We start from the raw sequence: 24,935 nt of genomic DNA on the forward strand, positions 1-24,935 counted from the left end.
TAAATAGACTTATGCTTCCTAAATTGTTTTATCCATTTGTTCATTCCTTCAATAATGAAACTTTGATTCTGTCTTCTGCATACTTTTTAGCAATGACTTTCTAAAAAAGGTACACATACAGCAAAATTATGCCTTATGTTCCTCTCCTGTTCCCTGAGAAATAGTATCAATTAGTAATTCAGAGGAAGCTCCATATGTCTCTCATTTGTTGAACACTTACAATATATCATATATTTGTTTAGAAAACTGAATCTTGGAAAGTTAATTACCAAACTTTAATGCAAAAGTTAACTTGAGATACTATTTTTATAACTCAGAAATCCTACAGGCCTTCCTATTTAACCTATGTAGGTTGGATTCTAATTTACCACCCTTCTCCCTCAGCCTTTCAAATGCTAGAATGGATAGTGTGCCGTGAAAACCATACACAAAATCCCATCTCATACCCATTGCACCAAGATGTGTGACAGTGACTAGGACTTGCTTTAAATCATGGGAGAACGACTAGATATATTTTCCTACAAGATCCTCTTAGGTTTAAATAGCCAATGATAATTGAAAAATTGTATTGAAGTTTAATTATGTCATTAATAGTACAAATTGTGAAATTTAAGTTATATGACTTTGCTTGAGATCGTACTCTTGAGATGTAGAAGTTGATCAAAATGTGAAGAAGTCTTCTACTACCCCTATAGCATCCTTCCACCACTTGCCCATTTCTCATTGAAGTGTAATTGATTGGTGCCCTTACACTATTGCAAATCCCTTTTATCTTTTAAGATTTATTTATTTTATGTATCTGAGTACACTGTAGCTGTCTTCAGACACACCAGAAGAGGGCATCTGGTCTCATTACAGATGGTTGTGAGCCACTATGTGGTTGCTGGGAATTGAACTCAGGACCTCTGGAAGAGCAGTCTGTGCTCTTAACCACTGAGCCATCTCGCCAGCCCTGCAAATCCTTAGTCGTCTGTAAATGGCCTCCTTTTCAACCTCCTCTACGGAGAATGGTTAAATTATTTTCCTGGTTGGAACTTGCTATGCAGACCCAATCTTTGGTAATCTGCCTTTATCCCACTTGTACTCTTATCCCCACATTGCCCTTAGCCCCACTCCCAAACTGCCCTAAACTCATAAGCACACCCTAATTTCTAGTTTCACAGAACCCAAAGTGTCCCTCTCTCCCTCACTTCCTTTCATGTATCTTATCTAACTATTAATGAAACTATCATGTCTTTGCTCTTGTTGTGCCAGTATTCTTCCTACCCTCCTATTAGTCATCTGTTTGTCTTGTGCCCCCACCCCCCACCTCCAATCATCTTTGCTCTTGTTATTCCAGTCTTCTTCTTACTTTTTAGTGTTGTCAGCCTGAGCAAATCCTGCCTATCCAAAATGTCAATATACATGTCACCTCTTCCCTTTTGCTGCTGCAGCCATTCTGTTTATGCCTCTATAGAGCCTGTAGAATACTTGGTTTACTTTCTGTGTGCATGAGCCCCTTGTTGAGAGCTCATAGACCATTATCCTCTATACTGCTTTTTCTGATTCATAACAAATTACTATTGATATTAATCAGTAATCTTATTAACAGTGTCCTCATGCACTATGCTTAACAGTGATGAACATTAATTAATCCTCATATTGATCCTATGATACAGAGACAGCTATTACCCCACTTTATAAACAATGGGGGTGAAGTTCAAAAGAGAGAATACCTTGGTTAGAGTAACACAAGTAAGTGCATAGAGCCAAGATTTGAACCCAGACTGTCTGGTTCCAGCTTATACAAGTTAGAATCATTCATCCATTGATTCTCTGGGGAGTACAACCAGATAGTACAATTTCTATTAAAATCACCCTTGAGTGAATGTGAAAGATAATTTGTTACCAGAATAATAAATCCGCTGTCATGAGAAAGGCTTCAGAGTCTTTTGAAAGTTCTCATTTTGTTTCAGAGGGGAAGCCAATAATCTGCTTTGATGGTTACTGATAAAGTTAGGTCAAGAGAGTAAAGTGCCTAGAGAAATAATGTGCATTGATTTTTTTGAAGAATATCTAAGAAAAAGAGAAAAGGTATTGTTTGCGTGATGGATGAAGTAGATTACTAAGTGCCCAAACTACCCATTTACAGAGGAGGGACCAAAGGCCATTTTAATTAATTGGCATGCCCCAGTGGCACATACTCCTAGCTCTCAGAACTTCAACCAGAATCCCTGTCTCCTCAGTGCCAGTTTAGACGTCTTTCTATCTTAATACACTGTATAATAGGACACTGTGTTCCTATTTCAAGGAAAAGTGCTAGACCAAGACAGAAATGAGTTTTGGAAGAAAACAGTTTGTTGCTTCTGAAGCTGGTCAGCTTTGCCTAAGACCTACTGCTATTTTGGGATTTTCAGTGTGCTTAGAATACTGCTAGCCATAGAAATGAAAACAAAACAAAAGGCTATTACTTAGGCCTCCTAGGTCTGTATGTTCACAGTCCTTACTTACAAGGGCAAATTATCAGTTCATTGCTGCTGGGCAGTTTGAACATAGGGATATAATAGTCTTTGTCTTAGCCTTTAGACCAGCTGTTCTCAACCTGTGGGTTGTGACCCTTCCGGGAGGTCCGTTTTACAGAAATTGCATATCAGATATTTACATTACAATTTACAATAGTAGCAAGATATGAAGTAGCAAGTTATGAAGTAGCAACAAAAATAATGTTTTTAACTTTTCAGTTTTTATTTTTATTTCTTTTATTTATTTATTTATTTATTTATTTATTTATTTATTTATTTATTTAATGTAAGTACACTGTAGCTGTCTTCAGACAGCACCAGAAGAGGGCATCAGAACTCATTACAGGTGGTTGTGAGCCACCATGTGGTTGCTGGGATTTGAACTTCAGACCTTCGGAAGAGCAGTCGGGTGCTCTTACCCACTGAGCCATCTCACCAGCCCTTCTTTTAGTTTTTAAAAAAATTTATTTTATTTATTTTTACACTTCAGATTTTAATTCCCCCCACCCCATGCACCCTCTGACTCTCCCATTCCCTGGGGCCTCCAGTCTCTTAAGTTTTAGGTGCATCATCTCTGATTGGACACAGACCCGGCAGTCCTTTGCTGTATATGTGTTGGTATGCTACTTGTTTGGTGGTCCAGCATTTGAGAGATCTCAGGCGTCCAGGTTAACTGAGACTTCTGGTCCTCCTACAGGGTTGCCCTTCTTCTCTCAGCTTCTTTCAGCCTTCCCTAATTTAATCACAGGGGCCAGCAGCTTCTGTCCATTAGTTGGATACAAATATCTGCATATGACACTTTCAGCTGCTTGTTGGGCCCTCCGGAGTGCAGCCATGCTAGGTCCCTTTTTGTGAGTGCTCAGTAATAGTGTCAGGCCTTGGGAACCTCCCCTTGAGCTGGATCCCACCTTGGGCCTGTCACTGGACCTTCTTTTCCTCAGGCTCCTCCTCATTTCCAGTTTTTTCAGACAGGCAACCTCAGGAGGTAGAAGGTTGTAGGTTGGGGGGACCCTCCAGAATGCACCCGAGACCTGGGAGGTGAGAGACTCTCAGGACTCAAAGGGAGGGACCTTAGATGGAATGCCAGACAGTAGGGAGAGGGAACTTATAGAGCCCACCTCCAACAGGAAGACAGGGCATCAAATGAGGGAAGAGGTTGCCACCCCACAGTCAAAACTCTCATCCATAATTGTTCCTGTCTGAAAGAACAAAAATAATTTTATGGCTGGGGGTTCACCATTACATGAACTGAATTAAGGGTCACAGCATTAAGAAGGTTGAGAACCATCGCCTTAGATATCTTCTTCTCTGCTTTTGTTAAAATAAATAGACAATCGTGCTTTTGGTTTGACATGAAGAGGGAAATTAAAGAAATCTAGACAAGTTTTAACCAACAATGAATTCTAATACTGTTTCTTATTTGTTTTTCAGGGTGACGAGGAAGGACCCAGGTAAGATTACTTTATTTCTGCTTGTCTGTTCTCAGAAGTGCAGTGACATTTGTAACCTTCTAATGCCCCCTGAGATGTAGACAAGCAAGGGATAGCATAGAAAAGGGATATCTGTTTTAATTCAGGGCTTTGAGGCTTTTATTTTGTACTACTCCCATTTCCTTCCGCATCTGTGTACCTGTAAACTTGTAAAGGTAGACTTGAAAGGATATAGTGACAAAGACTTTGCTTTGTTCTTTAGCACATTCAGAATACCTTGTTAAGAGGAGCAGGCTCTGTGTTTGAATGGTAGTTAGACTATCAGATGGACCTACTAAACTTACAATGTTCTTTTTTTGTTCTTTTTGACTTTTGTGAATGTGCTCTAGACTGTATTATTTCTGTCACAATGAATGTCTCAATGAATACTAGGTAATAGGTATAAAAAATTGTTTAAATGGGGAAAGGCTTTTGTACTTTTCTATATCAGTAGTTGGAAGAAATTTAACAGGGTAATTTTTATTGCTTGCCTCGGCCTTATAGTAAACTTGGACTTTACTCTCTCTCCTCTTCATCTGCTTGAGTAGTGAGAAAAGACTATAGGAAATGCTGCAGCTGTGCCATCAAGCAAATTGTAATGTCCAGACAGACCCCATCTGTCATGGAGACTAAAGGACTTAGGACAGGGAGATATCAGGAAGGATGTCTGGGTCTCTGCTATTCAAACTTTATTTTAACCACAAGTACTGCCTTTTCTAATGGATTTTAAGTAGACCCTCAATGAATATAAAACATTTTTCTTTATGTGGAGTTAAGACTATATCCCTTGCTGAACTTTCTTCTTCATTCCAGTAGAGCCTGAGTGGCTTTTGCAGAAACAGAATTCCTCAGGTCTCAGTGCAAAATTCACTAATGGGGTTAATTCCTTCTTTAAAGAGTTTTCTGTGTTGCTGAGAGATTAAATGAGGGTTTGATGTGTAAAGGAAATGTATTTCTCCCTGCACAAAGAATGGCTAGGAGACTAGGTCCCATATTCAGTTGTCCTCTATTGTGAAAGGAACAACAGAAATCCTATATCCTGTCCATTCACTGGAGTCTCCTTGCTCTTAAAAGAGCCGGGCGTGGTGGTGCACGCCTTTAATCCCAGCACTCAGGAGGCAGAGGCAGGCGGATTTCTGAGTTCAAGGCCAGCCTGGTCTACAAAGTGAGTTCCAGGACAGCCAGGGCTACACAGAGAAACCCTGTCTCGAAAAACCAAAAAAAAAAAAAAAAAAAAAGAACCTTAAAGATTGTCCATGGAGCCAATATTTGACTCTGGTTTTATTTCTGACCAACACATTGCTTTTTCCTCATGTCTCAGGTTTTGTTTTGTTTTTCCTTTTGCTGTAATGAAATATACCCTGGCAAAAGCAATTTAAGAGAGAAAGGGGTTGTTTTGCTCACAGCTCCAGGTACAATCCATTATGATGGGAAAGTCAAGGCAACAGGAACTTGAAGCAGCAAGTTACATTTTATTTACAACAGATGCAAAGAGCACTGAATACTTGTGCTAACCCCAGTTTTTCCTTTACATAAGATGATCTTTCCAAGTATACATGGAGGTTTATCTACCAGAGTGATTTTAGATCCTGTTAAAATTGACAGGTAAAACTAATTACCTCATCTTGAATAATCCCCTTTATGTGTATTGTTTGAGAATTTTATACATGAATATGTGTCTTGATGAATCTATCCCTTGTTCCCTCCCCTTTAACCCTTTCCATATTCCCAGAATCACTTTTACCTCCCGACTCCATGTATTTCTTTTTCAACCCTTTAGTGCTACCAGTATGTCATAGGTGTAGGAACATCCACTGGAACAAGGGCAACCCATAGAAGGTCATATCCCTGAAGAAAATTAACACTTTTCTTCCACCAGCAGCCATCGGTTGCCAATAGGTCATCACCTAGGAGTAGGACATTGTGAGCCTCTCCCTCATCCATTCTAGGATTTGGGCTGTCTTGATTTTCTGCAGACCTTGTGCATTCAGTCACAGCCACTGAGTTCAGTGTGTAGTGGCCTGTCATATCCTGAAAATACTGTTTTGCAATAGCTCTCAATTAACTCTGGCTCTTAACAATCTTTCCATCCTCTTCTATAGTGATCCCCTAGGGGCATTTGCAGAGGAAGGGTGTGATAGAGGTGTCCCGTTAAAGGTTAAACAGTCTTTGGTATCTTGTTCTCTGCATATTGATCAGATGTGAATCCCTGAATTAATCACCACTTACTACAAAAAGAAACTTCTCTGATAGGTGTTAAAAATGTACTAATTTATGGGTATAAAGATATATTTTTAGGGAGGAATTTTAACTTATGTCTGTTAAGCAGAATAATAGTAGGTTCTCTCCCAGGGCTCATGACCTACCCAGCTATGGATTCTTGATCCAGTTAGTACCAGGCATGAATTCTATCGTGTGGATTGGGTCTTAAGTCTAACCAGAAAAGTTGTCAGTTACTCCCATATCATTAGTCCCACTCTTCCCCCATGGCATATCTGCCAGATGTACACACCTGAGCTAGATTAGTGACATCCCCCTCTGCTCCTGAGCCTGCATGGTACTTTCCACTGTTGTGGAAGCTAGCCAGTAGAGATGAAGCTTCTAGGTTAGTTCCAGATCAATTTCTCCATGTCTACTGACTCAAATATATGGTATCTTTAACAATAGTGTCTCACCGTCAAATTCTGGAGGGTAACCAAGAACAATGGCAATAATCTGTAACATTTTGGGAGAGTCTGTGGTACCCTACTGATCAACAGAAAGTAACCCATACCTGGCACTGTTGAACCTCTTTCTTAAGATGCTCCAAGTGATATCCTGGATGTGCATCTTTTGGTATTTCCTTCTCTTGAGAACTGCGTTCCTCAGCTTCCACTTTAGAACTACAGGGAAATATCCAGCTCTGGTCAGCTGTGGTTCAAGCCAGCAGCATCATGCTTAAAACCTTGCCTCAGAGAATCCCTTCAGATTCTACCTTCCAAATGTTTTCAGGAACAAACTTATTCTATATTATGGTTTCTTCCCTCCCTAGATCCTCTCATCTTTTTTTTTTTTCCATTACAGTGTGTTTGTGGGAGCTGAAGAGATGCCTCAATCGTTAATAGAAATAACTGTTCCCAAGTACCAGGTCACAACCATCTGTAATTCTAAGTCCTGGGGCTCTCATGCCCTATTTCTGGCCTTTGTGGGCTCCTACTCACATGGGATACATATAAACTCATGCAAGCACTTAACATAAAAATGTGTGTGTATGACCCTGCTATGTGCCAGGCATGTACTACACACTGCTACACACATAATGGTGACTAAGACAAACATGGCACCTATTTTTGTACATTAGAGTCTAGACAGGTGAGCATACCGAGCAGCAGTATGGAGAAAATGGTGCTAAGGGAAGTCAGACTGCTTGAGGAAAGGGTTAGACCATTGTCTGTTCCAAAAAAAAACAAAGGAAGGAAAGGAAGGAGGTGTTGGGAGAAAGAAAGGAAGGGAGAGAAGAAGGAAGGGAAGGAAAGGAAAGAAAGAAAGAAAAGAAGAGAGAAAGAAAGAGGATAATAGAGTAAGCCTAACAAATGGGTCTGGAAGATGAGAAAGCACACAAAGGTTGAGCTTGGCTTCATTGTTCAGGTAAGGGAATTTCTTGGGTGAAAGAGCTAGACCAGAGATAGTGGAAGATAAGAAGCATTGTGGTAATTTTGGCCTTAAAAGCCTTCTTGGAGCATTTGCATTATCCTGGAGTCAGTGGGAAGCCTTTAAAGAATTTGAAACCACAGTCCTATAATCCCAGCATTCAGGAAGTAGAAGCAGAAGGACTAAAGGTTTAAGGTCAGCCTTGTTAGCCTGCACTAGATGAGACACTTCTTAAAAAGCAAAAACAGCAATTTAAACAGAAATTGACCTGAGCAGGTTTCCATTTTGTGTCTGCTATCTTCAGAGTGGAAAACAGGAGGCAATCATAAGATGCCTAAGTAAATTGACTAAACTAGGTGTCTTTTGTTTTGTGTTCTTCAACAAAAATACATGAGGGTGAGTACTTTATATGGAAATTGATTAGCTTGCAGTTTTGGAGGTTCTGGGCCATGGCACCACTATCGGATTAGCTCTCGGGAGGGCCTCATTGTGCATTGCATCATGGTAGCTTGAATACATACAAAAGGAAGGCTCACAAAAGGGCAGGTTTTAGGCTCCCATTTTCTTAGAACGAATCCAATTCCATATACCTAAATTAATTTCTTCCCAGGCTGGTGACCCAGTGGCTCAGTCATATTCCTCACTCTTTAAAGGTTACATTGCTTCTGGATATGGCCACACTGGGGACAATCACACCATGTGAACTTTTCAAGGATAGATCATGTCTAAGCTATGGCACAAGACTTGTAATGATAGGCTCCTGAATCAGTGTTTTCTCTAATTGCTAACCACATTTTCACCATTTTGCACAGGCATTTGATTTGGACTCCAGATTTTCCATGGCACTTTGCCCCTTTATTCTCTAGCTCCTTGAAATCAAGGATAGTCACAGCTCTAGACCTTCTTTCTGCCAAAGAGAGTTCAACAAGACCATGCTAAAAGACAAGAGCTTAGCAGAAATAATAGGAGGGTTCTATGGCTTAGCACATAGAATTTCTGTCCTGACAGAGCTTGATTAGGCTGAACATTTCCATTTTGTTATGGCCACATTCCAAAGTCACATTGATTAGAAAAGTGTGAGGATGCTTGCAGAGAAGTATGAGAGACTGGCTTTCAAGTTTAACTAGGGATACTTTAATGTCCTTTTGACAAAGCATGTAGTTTCTTTACTAGTAACTAAGATGTCAGGCTGTCTACCTCAAGCCAGGCTGCAGTGGATGTCAGCAGGATTCTCTTGGACCATGACTTAACAAAATCATTTTCAGTATTGTGTGCACTTGAGAGCATGTTCTAAATTGGCAAAAAGAGGGGAAAGGATTCATATTTTCTTCTTAACCTTTAAATCCACGCATGTTGGTTCCATTCAGCTTATTTGTGTTGAATTACCATTTGGCCCAGTCTATTCCAATTACCACTTCAGGGCAAACTGCCTTTGATCTAGAATTTCTTGCATTTATGATGTACACTCTACAATTTCAACAAGCTAAAGAGAATTTTGTTCCAAAGTTTTCTGTGTTGCTGAGAGATTAAATGAGGGTTTGATGTGTAAAGGAAATGTACTTCTCCCTGCACAAAGAATGGCTAGGAGACTAGGTCCCATATTCAGTTGTCCTCTATTGTGAAAGGAACAACAGAAATCCTATATCCTGTCCATTCACTGGAGTCTCCTTGCTCTTGAGCTTTGACTTTCTGGGCTTTTCAATAGGAGTTAGCCAGATATTGTGCTTTTGTTTATGACTGTTCCTCACCAAGTCTTACTGTATAATTGTCTAGCAAATTAACAACAGTAGTAATTGTAGCGACTCTACACTAAAGATTTAATGTCCAAAGTGCTTTATGTACATTTTCATTTAACCTCATGACCTATGATGTAGCATGAGGACTTATCAGTAAATTTATAGAGATATCACAGGATAGTTAGTAGTAGTAGTAGTAGTAGTAGTAGTAGTAGTTAGTAGTAGTAGTAGTAGTAGTAGTAGGTGGTGGTGGTGGTGGTGGTAGGAGTAGTAGTTAGTAGTAGTTAGTAGCAGCAGCAGCAGAATTAGGAAATGAGTACGATCTGTTTTCAGGGCTCATTTGGACTATCAGGAAATAAATTTGTGACCCTGTGTGAAAGCCTAGAGACTTCACCCACAGTCCCCAGAGACTCACCTCTATCCTGCATTGTGACTCGCTGACATGTAATTGCTCTAGCCTGTTTTCTGAAAGTGATTTCTCCTTAGCTACTGTCTCCAAACCTATCTGTTTAATCCTCACACAATACCACACAATATCTCCTAAGCACCAACACCAAGAGGGTTCTCTAGGGAGCCAAGCAAACCTTTGTTTAACATCACAGGGTAGTTGCTTGTTGCTTGCTGTGTATTGACTATCCTTCAAATCATGATACACAGCCATGGCTGGCAAGGACCCTGCAGTGGGTTTGGTAGAGCAAAAGTTTTAATATAGAGAATATGAATATTAACTACTGTGGAGTCATCTTGCAAGACAGTCTCTTTGAAACCCAGAATGATTATTTCTTCTTCAAGCAAAAAAGCAATTTACACTTTCAGCCGCAATTTTCTGTCTTCTCTGTACTATTATGGGAGATCTGTGTTCCCTGCCTCACAGATTGTCTCCTTCTCTACTCTTCTTGAAGCCTGCTGAGAAGTAATGTGTACTTGAGGAGAGGGGTGGCAGTATGATCTGCTGGTGTGAAAGCAATTGTTTTGTGGGAGGCAGTGAGAGAGAGAAAAAGACCCTTAAACTCTTGTGCTTGGAGAAAAAGGAGCAAGATCAGGATTAAATTTTGATTTGCTTTTGGGTTTTTTTAAAAATTTTTTTCTCTTTAAACTAAGAGAAAAATGACTTTTTAATAATATCAACTATACAGGGAACTTCTGTAGAATTTTCATCTTCAAAGTTGGCTGTTATTCAAGCATAAATCGCCTGTTGAGATTGTGAATGCGAGCCATGCTGCTTGTATGATCAAACAGGAAGTTTGTTTGGAAGGAGTGACAAGGGCATTGACCTACCTCTTCTCTTGTTCCTGTGACCAACGGTGTGGCCTTGGTCAAGTCATATAACCTCTGTACTCTTACTTCTATTTAAATACCAGCCTCCCTACTGCACCTTTACCAAGTTAGCTTTGTGTAGGCGGTTCTCCATTGCTGCAACAAAGTACCTGGGATAAATAGTTTGTGGCCCATGTGAAAGCCTAGAGAATTCACATACACAGTTCTCAGAAGATCACTTTAGTCTATTTCCTCTAACCTATATATGAAGAAAATTATTTTTTCCTCCTATGTAGTTTCAGAAATTTTAACCCATGATCATTGACTATTTAGTCCTTGGACCTGTGATAAGACAGTACATCATGGAAAGTGGTAGATAGTAAAAGTGGCTAGAAGTCAAAATATCAGAGCTAGACTCTGATAGCTTTTCAAAGCCATTCTTCGGTAGGCCTCACACTGCTGCCCAGCAGTGCCAGAGTTAGTAGCCAAGCCTATAGCACATAGTCTTTGGACAATATTTATTAATTTTAGCTGTGTATATCTTTTAATTAGTAATTTTTAAAATTGTAAATCTCAGTTTTGTTTCTTTAGTAGCCACAGTGGTTAAGGAAGAGGAGGCCATGGGCCTTGTGGATATAAGGACAAAGATGTCTGTTCTTGCATTTACAGAGGTCTCAAAGTCTAGCTAAATAGACAAGTTTATTATCATATTTAATTGGAATATAATTATCATTAAGATATTTAAAGAAACACTAATGAAGTACCAAGTATGTAGATCTATTTTAAATATTTAGATATATTAAATCATTTATTGCTCACAGTAACCCAAATAGATGGTTTATATATTATCTTCATTTTCCATCATAGATGAAAAAATGAGCCAGAGAAGTTAGACATTTATGAGATCACAGAGTTTTTGCCTCCAAGTTTATATAGTTTGATTTCTGAGTGTAAGCTACACTATTGCATGATAATAATCCTATAAAGTAAATCTATTGAGTGTAGAATACTGCACTACTAACTCAAAAAGAATTCTTCTGGCCGGGCGTGGTGGCGCACACCTTTAATCCCAGCACTTGGGAGGCAGAGGCAGGTGGATTTCTGAGTTCGAGGCCAGCCAGGGCTACACAGAGAAACCCTGTCTCGGAAAACCAAAAAAAAAAAAAAAAGAAATCTTCTGGATCTTGACAGATGGATGGAGCTAGGCATTTTCTGATGGAAAGAATAGAAAGTCATCCAAGCAGAGAAACCAACAAATAAAAAGGTTTCGAGATATAAGGATACATGTGCCAGTGGGGACGAGCCAGTAACTGACTCCAGAAGATTAGTAGAGTTCAGCTTGTAAGGTGCCTGAGATGCTGAGTTGAGACATCAAAAGCTCTAGACAATTCCTGTTACACATTACTTCTTGAAGCCAAGATTTTCTGTTGCTCCTCCAATCACATTTCATAATTTGTTAGACATTGTAAATTGTTAGTTTGTCTTTAGTGCCTCTGTTCCCATCACTCTGACAGTGAGATGGCTCAGCTAGTAAAGGCTTGTTGCTGAGCACAGTGACCTGAACTCCATTCTGCAGATTCATGTGAGAAAAATAGAGAACCAACTCTTACAGGTTTTCCTGTGACTTCCACATGCATGCTCTGGTGCACAGGCCACATACATACACACAAATTCACATGTAATTTAAAAAACCTGACATCTGATTATATTTAACAAACAACATGAAGCACAGAAAGCATTCCTTTTTTTTTTTCTTTTTTTTTTCCGTGCAAAAATAAATGAGGTAAAATGTTTGGAAGGACTTCATTTAATTTTTATTGTGTTTATATTCCTATGTTTATAGTTCTACCTTCCTCTAATTTAAAATAAAGTTTAGAAAATAATTACCTAATTCCTTTCAAATAAATGAAAAAAGGCAATCTTAATGCCCCAACATTTTCCAAAGGGAGGACATAGATGTTTTACTTAATAACTAGTCAGAGAAGTTGGTGTGAGCTGATGCTGCGTTGGTGTTCAGTTAGAACTGATGCTAAGGAGTCTGTTTGTGGCCTTACTCTCTTCTTTCTTGTTTGTCTTCCTAACCATTATGGCCTGGTTCTTAGCAGAATACGTTTTAGGAAGTCAAAACTCAATTCATTTTAAAAGAGTAACACTATTTGATAGCCTTGTTATGTCCCCCCTCACACATGGGCAGCCACAGCATAATTGTTTATTGAGTCTGTTGTATTTTACAAGAAACCTTCGGGTTAGTCTCAAGTTCCTTTTCCTTCTCCCTTCTTCCTTCTTCCCAGTGAGAGACAGGTAAGAGGTAACAGGATATTTTCCTACCTTCTAATGTCCTCTTTTGCTCTGCCTTTCCTTCTTTCCTTTTTCCCCCCTTTCTTGATAGTAGTGGGGAGGTAAGGGCAACGGAAACTTTAAGGAGGCATACATAAAACATGCTGGGAACACACACTAGTAGGTTTTGTTTTGGTTTTCTTTTTTTCTTTCTTTTTGAGGTGGTGTAAGGTTTAGGGTCATTAAGTAGAAGTTTCCTTAGCATTAGAACTGTAAGGAAGTGATTTAGAATCGTTAAGACAGAACAACATATATATGTATATGATTTGTATATGTACACATACAGGGTGGTATCTCAAATACTGAGGGTTTTTTTAACCACAGACTAAGATGCACTTGTTTAGACATCCTAAACATGAGTAGTTAGAGGTTCACAAAAGAAAATCTTTCTTACCCATCATATGCAGGTGTTTCAGGGAAGAAAAACTCCTTTTATATAAGAAGTCCTCAATACCACTACCAGTTCTCTGTAGGTTGAAATGTGGTTGTAAAATGAAAAGATTTGTTTCCTTGGTGACTGACTACATGTCTCCTTACACTCTAGTTCCATCGATTCTATTTAAAGGCAAGTGAGATTGAGCATGTGAAAAAAAACAGCCCAGAGAGGGAGGAGCTGACAGAATTTCAAGGAAGCCAAGCAGGGAAACCATCATTTCTTAGTATTTCTCTGTTCTGGCTTTAGATGAATTTTGATTTAGATGATGGGGCACAATGTATTTTATCTGTCCAGAGGTACTATCACTAGGACAAGTATAAAGTGACCAAGATGGCAGCTTTGTCCTATCTTTAAGAGCTGTCCAGGATTGGTAGTTAACCAGCAACAGCATTGAGACTACTGATCCCATGAACATTGAATGGGAGCTAGACCAATGTAATCTCAGAGCTTTTAAAGTAACTTAGAACTATAGTTACGTTGACCATCCTTATGTATATGATAAAATTGATACTGTAAGAAGCTGAATGACTCACCTATGACCATACAGTTAGCAAGTAGTATCACTAGGATTTAGAACCCAGATCTAGCAGTCTTAAAATTCTCTGTGTTCAGCCTTTATACTGCAGTCCCTTTGTCAGGAGACAGAAGTTTAGATCTTACAAATTACTCAATGGAAATAAGTGAAGCTTGATGGGTAAGATTCTAACAGTCAACAGGGATCCAGCCCTTTACCACCATTTTCCTTTTCTTTGTCAAATACAAACAAGCAGTTTGAAAAACAAAAAAAAGTTGACACTAGGCTTGCCAAGAAAGAATCTGAAGGAGAATAAACATGTACTTCAGTCCCCAGACAGGTAAACATTAGTTTACTCCCTGGCTTTTGTGGAGCCAGCAACTGCCATTGCCTCTTCTGAAAGAGCCACTGTTCACCCAGTGGCAGGTGCAGGCCAACTGTTGCCATGACAACTGCAGGAGAAGCAAGCAGTTTAATTCCAGAACTGATAATTAACTGGGGGTGGGGGGAGTGGGAGTGGTGAAGAAATTGGGGGGGATAATTGTTGTCAGAGAGAAAACTTAGCAATTACTGGCAAGCTGCATATATGCAAAGGCCAGGCATAGATGCATCAACCCAGCGTTCCCCTAATTCAGCATTCATCCCCTCTGCTTCAGAATTTTGATGTACAAAAATGAAGGGTCAGGTTCCCATAGACATCTGAGTCTCCTTAAGGAGCACAAGCAAAGAAGAATGTTAGGTAGGCTGAAAAACAAACTCAGAAGGGCATATGAATGAGTACCTCAGAGACACCACCTGGCTAGAAGCAATTTAGAAATACTGTTAAAACTCTGAAGGATGGAAGCCATAAAGCATGTTTCTTAGGAGTTTCTACCTCTGCAGTTAGATAGGAGAAATGGTTTCCCAGAAAGTAAAGGGACTTGTAGCAGTGATCAGCTTAGATACTTGATCTTAGCATTATCAGTGCTTTAGAGGCTGTATTAATGAAAGCACACTAACACACACATGGCTTAGCATCTATCTTGTTTAACCTTACAACCTAGGAAAAAGATAGTATTATCTTCATAGCAGACCCAGAAATGTTGAGTGCTTTAAAGCAAGCCAGCAAATTGGTAGGTCCTTGTAAGTTTACTTATACCATTCTGTTGGGAGATCATGTCTCAATTTAATAAGAAATAACTGTGTTTGTGCGTATATGTATCTGCAAGTACTTGTGTATATTCAAGCAGTTGACATCAAGCATCTTCCTCTATCATTCTCCCTACTTGTCTCATGATTCTAGGTTTACTTTATTACTTTATTTTTAAAGAGAGGAATAGAAATGTTTATTGTATATTGCAGTTATTCATATTAGCTCCATGAAAGGCTCAGACTCAGGCATTTGATGTTGAAAGGCTTTCCTTGAAAAAGTATAAGGCCCTTCTTAGTACAGACCATCATTTCCACCCTTCCTATTCCCTCCAACTCCTTCCATGTGCTTCCTCTCAAACTCATCACCTCTTCCTTCTTATTGTTACATGTGTGTGCACATATGTACTTGTTATGTACATGTGTTTAGGGTGGACCACTTGGGATTGGATAACCTATCAGGGGGCCTATCTCTGGAGAAAGCTGATTCTTTCTCAGCAGCCATGGCCTATAGCTCTTCGTCAAGGGTGGGCCTTCAGAATTTCTTCCATCCCTGTTAGCATGTCTACTGGTATGGTCATTATGAAGGTCATGTTTAGCACCATGTTTTTGATATCTCGTGAGTGCAGTTTTCCTATCATGTCTAAAGATAGACATTGTGGTCCTCTGACTCATAGGTTCTCTCTGTCCCTGCTTCTGTAACATTCCCTGAGACTTAGGTGTAGAGATTACATTATGGATGTACCATGAGATTAGACATCCCACAGCCACTTGACCTTTACATTCCCACCAGCTGCGTATCTCTGTTCATAGTCTGCATCTGCTGTAGAAAGAAGTTTCTTTGATGGGGGCTAAGAGCTACATTTCTCTATGGGTATGAATATTTAGGTATCATAGTTGTTTAGGATCCTAAAGTAGCAGAGGTAGGCTCTTCCCTAGGTTCTATAACCTCACCAGGCATAGGTAGTTGGTTAGGTTTAGACCAACAGACATGGCTTCCTTCCTACTGAGCTAGCCTTAAGTCTAATTAGACAGCTTTTAGTTACCCCAGAGACAAAACTGCCACTATTACACCATTTGGGATATCTTGTAGACTGGTCATTGTTGTTTAGGCTTTTACAGTTAAGTAGAAATATTGTTTGCTTTTCTTTCTTGGCATCTTGCATAGCAACTTCTGATACTATAAGAGCTGGTCCTGGGGGTGGGAGGGAAGGCATATAATTTAGTGTGTGTGTGTGTGTGTGTGTGTGTGTACGTGTATCATAATGTACACGTGGAGGTCAGACAACTTGCCTAAGTGAACAAATACCTTTAGCTACTGAGACATCTCTTTGGACCTTCCAACTTACTCTTTAAACTGGTCTCTCACTTAGTCTGGAGCTCTCCATTTGGGTTAAACTTTTGGCCAGCAAGCCCACAACATCTAACTGTCTCACAATCTACCTCTGTATATTACCAATGCACACTATATACCTTTCTTGTAAAACAATGCTGGGAATCCAAACTCAGGTCCTCATGCTTGTGCAGAGAGCATTTACCCAGTTAGCCATTACCCAGCTCTGAAAATAGGATTTTTTTTTTTTTAAGATTTATTTATTTATTATATGTAAGTACACTGTAGCTGTCCTCAGACACTCCAGAAGAGGGCGCCAGATCTCGTTGCGGATGGTTGTGAGCCACCATGTGGTTGCTGGGATTTGAACTCTGGACCTTGGGAAGAGCAGTCGGGTGCTCTTACCCACTGAGCCATCTCACCAGCCCGAAAATAGGATTTTTAACTTACAAAATTTTCTACCTAAACAATATTGGTGAATGCTCTATTGTTGAAGCCTGGGTCATTTGTAACTCAAGATTGGTTCAGTATTCCAATTCCTGATCATGTAAGTATGAGTGCTATGAATTTTTTTTTCCCCTAACTTACTTCTCTAGCTCATGCTGGTCTAAAGCTATTCTTAACAATATGCCTAACCAAACATCCTTAGTGAATGTATTTTTTTATAAGAAAGATACATGGGCAAGTTTCCTTATGTTTTCTGTGTGTGTCTGTGTGTGTGTGTGTGTGTGTGTATGGGGAGAAGCAGATTTTATTTTCAAGCAGCTGAGTATTAAAAGAACAAAACATTATTATTTCAGTTTATATGGAGTACCTATTTTGTTCTAACATTGTCTTTGTTGCTAGACATACATTATGAACAAAACATTTAAATCCAGTAAGGATATAGCTTAGATAGTAAAGTCTTGACCTCAGGTATATGGAGCCATGGGTTTAATCTCCAGCACCACAGAAACAGTGTAATCCCAACACTGGGAAAAAGGAGACAGCAAGAACAAAAATTCAGGTTCAGTCTCAGCCTCTCTCCGTAGGGAATGATAAGCCACCATGGGCTACATGGGACCTTGACTCAGAGGAAAAAAATAAAAGAGGAGGCAAGAAAAGGAAGAAATATGGGAGGGAAGATAGAGATGAAGAGAAAATGATAACATTTAAGTCCTTATATTCTGGAACATCAAGTACAGTTTTAGGAGTGTAAATGGGGTGTAATTTTTAAAAGACATTCTTAGGAACCTTGTTTATCCTTTTAATATCTATTATACAAAACAAAGCTTTCTCATTTTTTCTGACTGGCAGGAAATATGAAACAGAGTGATAACTATTACTGAGAAATGTGAGCTTGCTCAGTTTTCTAGAACTTTCACAAACTAGTAAATTAATGTGCATATGAAACAGTCTCAGAATTTAGTTCAGTTGGCTCAATAATTATGCTGTAAAATGTAATTATCCTGTATAATAGAGGGATATTTTAAAGACATGTTGTTAATGTGTGTTAACAAAAACAGTGCTTTTGAATGTGATATGATTATAGTCTGAAAGGCCATTGGAATAGTTATCAGTCCTTTGTTCAAGAAATAAAGAACATTCTGAAAGTATAGATATGGAAACAAATAATTAAAGGCAGAAGAAAGTTGTCATGTGGTGATTAAAATACTCTTGACCCATGGGAAGTGGCACTATTATGAAGTGTGGCCTTGTTGGACAGAGTGTGTCACAGTGTAGGCAAGCTTTGAGGTCTTATGCTTAGCTCTGCCCAGTGCAGAAGAGAAACTCCCTTCTTGGATGCCTTTGGATTAAGATGTAGACATCTTGGCTCCTCCAACACCATGTCTGCCATATTCCTATCATGGCCCATTAAACTCAAAACTTCAAAATCCAAAGTCCCAAAATCTACATTCCTCCAAACAAAAACATAGTCAGAGCTATACCCCAATCCCTGGTACAAATTTTGTCTTAGTTAGTGTTTCATTGCTGTGAAGAGACACCATGACCAAGGCAACTCTTAATTAAAGGATAACATTTCATTGGGGCTGACTTACAGTTTCAGAAATTCAGTCTATTATCATCATGGTGTGAACCATGGCAGCATCCAGGCAGATACGATCCTGGAGGAGCTGAGAGGTCTATGTCTTGATCCAAATGTAGCCAGGCAGAGAGAGTCTCTCTTCTATACTGTGTGGAGCTTGAGTATAGGACCTCAAAGCCTTCCTGCACAGTGACACACTTCCTCCAACAAGGCCACACCTTCTAATAGTGCTACTTCTCATGGGTCAAGCATATTTAAACCACCATAGTAGATACAGAAACTGCAGTAATTAAAGGCTGAAGAAAGTTGTGACTGTCATCTAAAATCTCAATGAGCTTTCTATCATACTTTTTGTTTATCAGGCTGTATAACAGGTTTTATCAAATTACAACCTGTGTGACACAGTGCTAACTAGATATTAGATCTTAGTAGAAAATAAAACCACACACAACCTTGTGGTGATTGGTCTCTTTACTGTATTAGCCTATGGCCTTCTCCATATTTCTTTCCTTCTGTTGGCTCAAACCTCTGGAAGCCTAAAGAATTATCAAACTACTAGAAAGACCAATGTCACATGCGGCTACAAGTAGAAATCCTCTTAGCACAGGGCTTCCCAAGAATGAGACTGACTGTGAATTGAACTGTTAACTTGACCTTCTAAACTTAGTTCCATGTGCCAGTGTTAAGTTTGGCAAATGCTGCCTATTTCCCTAACTCTTGGAGTTCCACAACCTCATGATGTGATTGAAACAGGGTAGGATGTCCTGTGATAATAAGGTGTGTTTCTTTTGTTTAACCTAGCATTTCCATATGTGATCAGAAGGTACCTTTCCCACAAACCACTCATGGTAAGCAGTGTTCCTCTAGATGAGCCGTGGGCATGCTGCTCCTTCTCCACTGCATGTTGCTAATGAGTTGCCATCCAGGAAGATGGTGTAAAAGATATAATGTCCTGTACCTTCATACTTTGAAATTGTACTGCACATTGCTTCAAAATACTGGGACTTCTATACTACTTCACTGCTATTATTATTTCTTTCCACTACAAATGAAGATGTAAATATCAAATGAACATATAATAAAACTACTGTGCATTCCTGGAAGAAGGTGACTTAGAAAGCACTGCTGAGACTTTTTAAAAAACAGTTTTATTTTTTAAAAGACAATTTGTTTTGTTTTGATTTTTGGTGTTGTGAGGTGGGGTCTTGCTCTGTAATAACCCAGGTTGGCCTTGAACTCAGGATCCTTCTGCTACAGCCTCCGAAGTGCTAGGATTATCCTGCCACACCTGGTTTCCTTTTTTGTTTTTGACAGTAGCATAGCTCTGATGCTACTGAATCCCAGACATGTATCACAAAGGTATTCAGATGTTAGTTAAATAGTGAATACACGAAAGCAGCAAGGCACATTCCTGAATGTAAAGCAGCAGTTTGCTGTGGTTGTTTTGTTTGTTTGTTTGTTTTTGTTTTTGTTTAAAGTCAGTGTTTTAAAATAGGCTTATCCTTTGGTCACATCTGGAAAGTATCAAGGGTGTCTCACATGGACAGGAGCCAAAAAAAAATCAAGGTTGGACTTCATTGAGTCCTTAATTTCTCTTTTTGGATTCCCACTTTCATCACTGTTGTTAACTTACCATCAGTGTCCCGTTCTCTGTATGATATGCAAGCTCCTGCGTACAAGCCCTGGAATACTTCAGTTTTTCTGTTTAAGGTGAGTGATCCCTTCTTGCCATGGTCTTGATAGAAAAATGACTGGGAAAGACTTCTTAGTCCATGGCTGTTTCTTAGAAAGTGAGGAACATGGCCATTCCAGCAACAATGAAGAGGAGGATGAGTTAAATTAAGATCATGGGCCTGAGTGACCTGGCAGGGCACTGTTAGTTGAATACATTCAGGAAAGGCCTTGAAATTCCTTAGGCCTGAGTTTAAACATTTAGAAAATGAGAGTCCCGAATTTGATGTGCCCCAAAAAATTCCTTCTAGCTCTCTCTATGTAATGGTAAAAGCTGTTTCTGGAGATCACAGACTAATAGAAGTGGCTCCTGGGAAGGGAGGTTAGTTTGGAAATTAAAGGTGTTAATAACAGCTCCATTTGGTCTTTTTCTGGGTGCACTGGTGTGTGTGGCCCTCAACTTTGCTCAGCTTTCTCCCCCACTTTCTCTTGGGCTGTGTTAGGAATCCAAAAAGGAAACAGAATTGATCCTTCATCTGCAAGGTCAGATCTTTGGAAACATGCAGTGCCATGAAGTTATGAATTAATGTAGCCTTCTGTGCAACATTTCTCCAGCATCTTTTGATATCCTGATGTCATTATATGCTCCCACCAGTATACTTTACACTATCATAACATCTTTATAAATGCCAGCCTAGAGCTCTACAGAGAAATCTTATTTTTCCCTATTGCCACATCTCTACATAATCAGATACTCTGCCAAGTCCTCCTTCTTCTGAAGGACACGCTTCTGCCTTTGTTTTAGCCTTTATTTGCTGCTTCCCTCCCTCCCTCCCTCCCTCCCTCCCTCCCTCCCTCCCTCCCTCCCTCCCTCCCCACGCCCAGCTGGTGCTTCTCTTAAGAGAAGAAGCAACTTGCCTGATAAGTGAGAAGCAGTTACCTGGCTCCTCTTCCTCCTTGTATAGGATCCGCGTGTTAACAGTCTCAGCGCTGAGATTGCAGCAAAGCGTCTTTCTTTACTTTTCTTATCTTCAGTCACCTACGTCAAGCAACGTTGGCCTTCTGCAGTAAGATGTTAGGAAGAAACTGCGTCTATTAGATACGTTTTTGTTTTAGCGTCTCACTTAGTGATAAGTCAGTACTTCACCTATTACTTAGAGATGACATTGATTTAGTGGGAGAGGTGGCAAAAAGCTTCACTGAAGCTTCAGATGTTAGACATCTGAGTCATCACTGTGTCTTATTAATTGGTTTTCCATTGAATGTGCCTTGATGACATTTAGCTCTTTAAGTTTCACCTGATCCTCTTTGAATTGAAGAATACAGTGAATAAATGAGATCTTTTAGCATCATACCACAGTTTTTAATGGCTTCCACTCTCCTTCCTTAGAAGTCAGTAGGAAAGTGTAATTACCAAAGAGGAAGACTGATGTCTTTCACCCACCCCCATTTTGGTATCAGGAAGTAATTTACATAGTTCAATTACTTCTGCCAGAGTTTGCCTGACCCATGGATTGTGTTTACAAGAAACTACACTCTATCTTTGTATCATCATATTCTGATCGTTTTAGTTACAATGCTGAGTTTGATACCTTTTCAGTCAGATGGGGATTTTGAGTATTCAATATTAAATTTGCCTTTTAGAGCTCCCTAAAAGGAGAGTCGTATTGTATATAACAATTAAAGTTTATACAATTAAAGTAAATAATTGTATATAAGAATTATTTTTTAATTATATTTACTTAATGTGGTGAGGTTGGGCACATGGGAGGTCAGAAGACAACTTGCAGGAGTCCATTCCATTTTCTACCATGTAGAACCCAGGTTTGGAACCATGTGGTCAACCTTGGTGTCTTTACCCACTGAGCAATTTACTAGTTACTTATTTTGTTGTTCATTTTTTATTTGCTTGTTTGTTTTTGTTCTTAAATTTCATTCCCATCCTCTCCAGTATTTTAACTGGCAGGTGCCAAATTCTGACATAATACTGAAAGATATTGCCACTTCTTTTTTATAATAACAAAATAAAAAAAAGTTGATATAGTCAAACCATTTAGATATATAATTGCAACCCTAATTGATTTGTTACATAAAAAAATTAACCTTAACTATTATTTCCATCACCTCCCCATGAGATAGAGCTAAGAGGCAGTTCTTTATTTCACATGAGTATTAGACAGGACAGAGTACATTAGAAATGTTAAGCATGGGCCCCGACCTTGAGGCACTCATAGTCCACTGAAGAAACTGTTACAACATGCTAGTATGAGAACCCACATCCACAACTGTGTTAAACAGGAAATGTGGACATGACTAGTCATCCTAGCAGATCTTGAATATTCCACTTACATTGACCTCTATATCAGTAACTGAACAATATACAATGATTGATGGAGGTAAAGAATAGGCATCATAATTTATACATTAGTTACAAGGGAAATTTGAACTTTGGTCCATAATGAACTATATATCAAAGCATCATTCTAAGTCCTTTGTTGGCATCAAGCTTTACTGTGTAAGGAGAGAGGTTCCCCAGTGCTTACCTTTCTGACTCTAAAAAGAACATCAACATGATTGAAATAAATGAGGTGTATTCTAAGAAGTTATAATTTGCACTGAGGCCTTCTCCATCTTAAAGTTATTTCATCTGTTCTTCTCTACTTTATCTAGAATCTGATAGGAAAAAAAGCTTAGTTTTCCCTTTTTTGGCTGCTCTCCTGTCTCCTGTTTGTTGTTGTGATAGCCAGCAGCCATTTAATGGTTAAAACAAACAAAAATGCCCCCTTAAAACAGTTCAGATAACACAAGGTGAGGTGAGGAATATGGAAAAGTGTTATTCATCTAACTAAAAGGGTGTTTATGTTTGCTGAGGATAGTGGAGTCCGGTTAGAACGAGAGAGGTTTGTTTTGTTTTTTTTCAGAGTTTCCGTCTTTGCTTTCTTCACTTTTTGCTTTGCTTCTTTACTGTATTGTCCGCACAGTAGAATATCCCTCTCTGTTTCCTTGTGTTTCTCATCTTCCTTTGTCTTTTCAAATTGCCCAAGGACCACTTTGGCCTCAGCTCTACAGGAATTCTGTGGTGCCAGATTCACTACTGCTCTACTGCTGTCTTCAGAGAAAGTCCAGCAAAACTATGTGTTTGTTGGTTAACTTCCTGAGTTAGATGGTCATAGCCAGAATAGTATAGTTAAATGGGGGAACCTTGTTCTCTAATACATGAAACAGAATTGATTCATGCCTCACTGATGTTGTTATAATGTGTTATATAAGGTATTATGAGGGATTCGTGATAAATGCATGTCAGATGACTTTGGGAAGACTGAAGCAGTGTATTATGAATTTAACTGTTAGTAAATTGTGTTAGAGATGGAAACATTGGTTTCTGGCTGTTTTGGTCTGTCTATCAACATGAACTGGTAAGAAATAACTTCTGATATCTGCTCACCTAATGGCATGACTTTTGGTAAGACTCAACAACTAAGTGTCTGCGTCTTCACCCCTACGCAGGCTGTCATCAACCACTCGGCCACCGTGGGGAAAGATGCAATAGAAGGTGATGTGTGTTCCCCATCATCATGGTTCTGAGGATCGTAGAATTGTCATTTTATTCATGATCCAGAACTATTTTAACGATAAGAATAATATTAAGCAGGGTGTTATCAAGGTGCTTCTTTCAGTTATGATGAGAGGAATAAAAGCATGGATCACAAATGTGATTTAACTGAGGATAATATTTACTTTATGTAGATAGGAGCAAATAAAAGACTTGTCATCATACGAGGCTGCCACCTCTATCAGTCAGATGTCGTTTGCAATGGATAATCCTCGATGCTGGTATTCTATTCTAAGAGGGAGAATCAGGAAGGAGGTTGGAGGCACTGCCAGTTCTGTTTCTCTACTGTGATGGGAATAATGGAGAAACAGTCTCAAAATGTTCTGTGTTTGTGAAAGGAGGGCATACACATATGTACACACAAACACTTACATACATATACAAATACACAAATACATATACCCAAGATTTCTTACTTGAAGAGAGGGAACTTAGTGCAGTCCAGACAGAATGGCCTTTGAATTAAGATAAATATAGATTCAAAAGTCAAAACTCAAATCATTTTTTAATGGATATAATCTTGGAAACTGAGTCGACCTGTGACCTTCAGGTTTTCTACCTGTACTTTGCAGGAACAGGGCTCAGCACTCATGTATTCAGTAAGTGATGGATACAGTTAGAATTATGTAGACTCCTAATGGTCCTGGCCCTGAGAACTTGCTCAGTCAGGTAGAGGTAGTGGAATGGTGGGTAGCTACAGAGTGTATTGACAGTAGGAAAACTTCTCTAACACTATTAATCAATCTAAGACGTTAATTACTGTGCCTCGCTGTAGCACTTTCTGGGCCATAGTCTGTGAGTACTGATGAAAAGGGATCTGTTTAGGCCTACCATGTAAGATGCTTTAAATGAAGTTTAAGTGAAGAATGAAGATTAAAAGTTCAGTGATTCATTTTAGGTGGCCCAAAAAGAGCATTTAACATGGATTCAAGCTTTGAGCCTAGGCACAGAACAGAAATTAGCAAAGTCTTACAAGTTAATATCCTGATAGTAACAGGCACCCCACAAAGCAGCGTGTCTCCTTGATTTCATTTTACTACCCAGGAAAGTCCTATGATGTAGTTGAAATTACTAAAGAAGCTGCATAATTTACTGATGGTCAATCTTGGTTGTCAGCTTGACACACCTGAGGAAAGGGAACCTCCATTGAATAATTGCTTCCATCAGACTGGCCGTAGGCATATCTGTGTGGCATTTTCTTGATTAATAATTGATGTAAGAAGGTCTAGCCCACTGTGGGTATTACATCCCTAGGCATGTGGGCCTAGGCTGTATTTAAAAAAA

The 24,935-nt window shown here is 39.2% G+C and overlaps 1 protein-coding gene across 1 annotated transcript in view; it reads left to right on the plus strand.

Moving 5' to 3' along the window:
- Positions 1 to 24,935, plus strand: part of Trim44 (tripartite motif containing 44) — a 102,835-nt gene that overhangs the window by 50,188 nt on the left and 27,712 nt on the right. The window contains exon 4 of the mRNA XM_021155400.3: positions 3,933 to 3,952. Within this exon, the coding sequence (XP_021011059.1) occupies positions 3,933 to 3,952 (20 nt within the window). The remainder of the gene's footprint in view (positions 1 to 3,932; positions 3,953 to 24,935) is intronic.

This window comes from Mus caroli, unplaced genomic scaffold (genome assembly GCF_978045245.1).
Source record: "Mus caroli unplaced genomic scaffold, Mus_caroli_1 scaffold_2, whole genome shotgun sequence".
NCBI classification, from domain to species: Eukaryota; Metazoa; Chordata; class Mammalia; order Rodentia; family Muridae; genus Mus; species Mus caroli.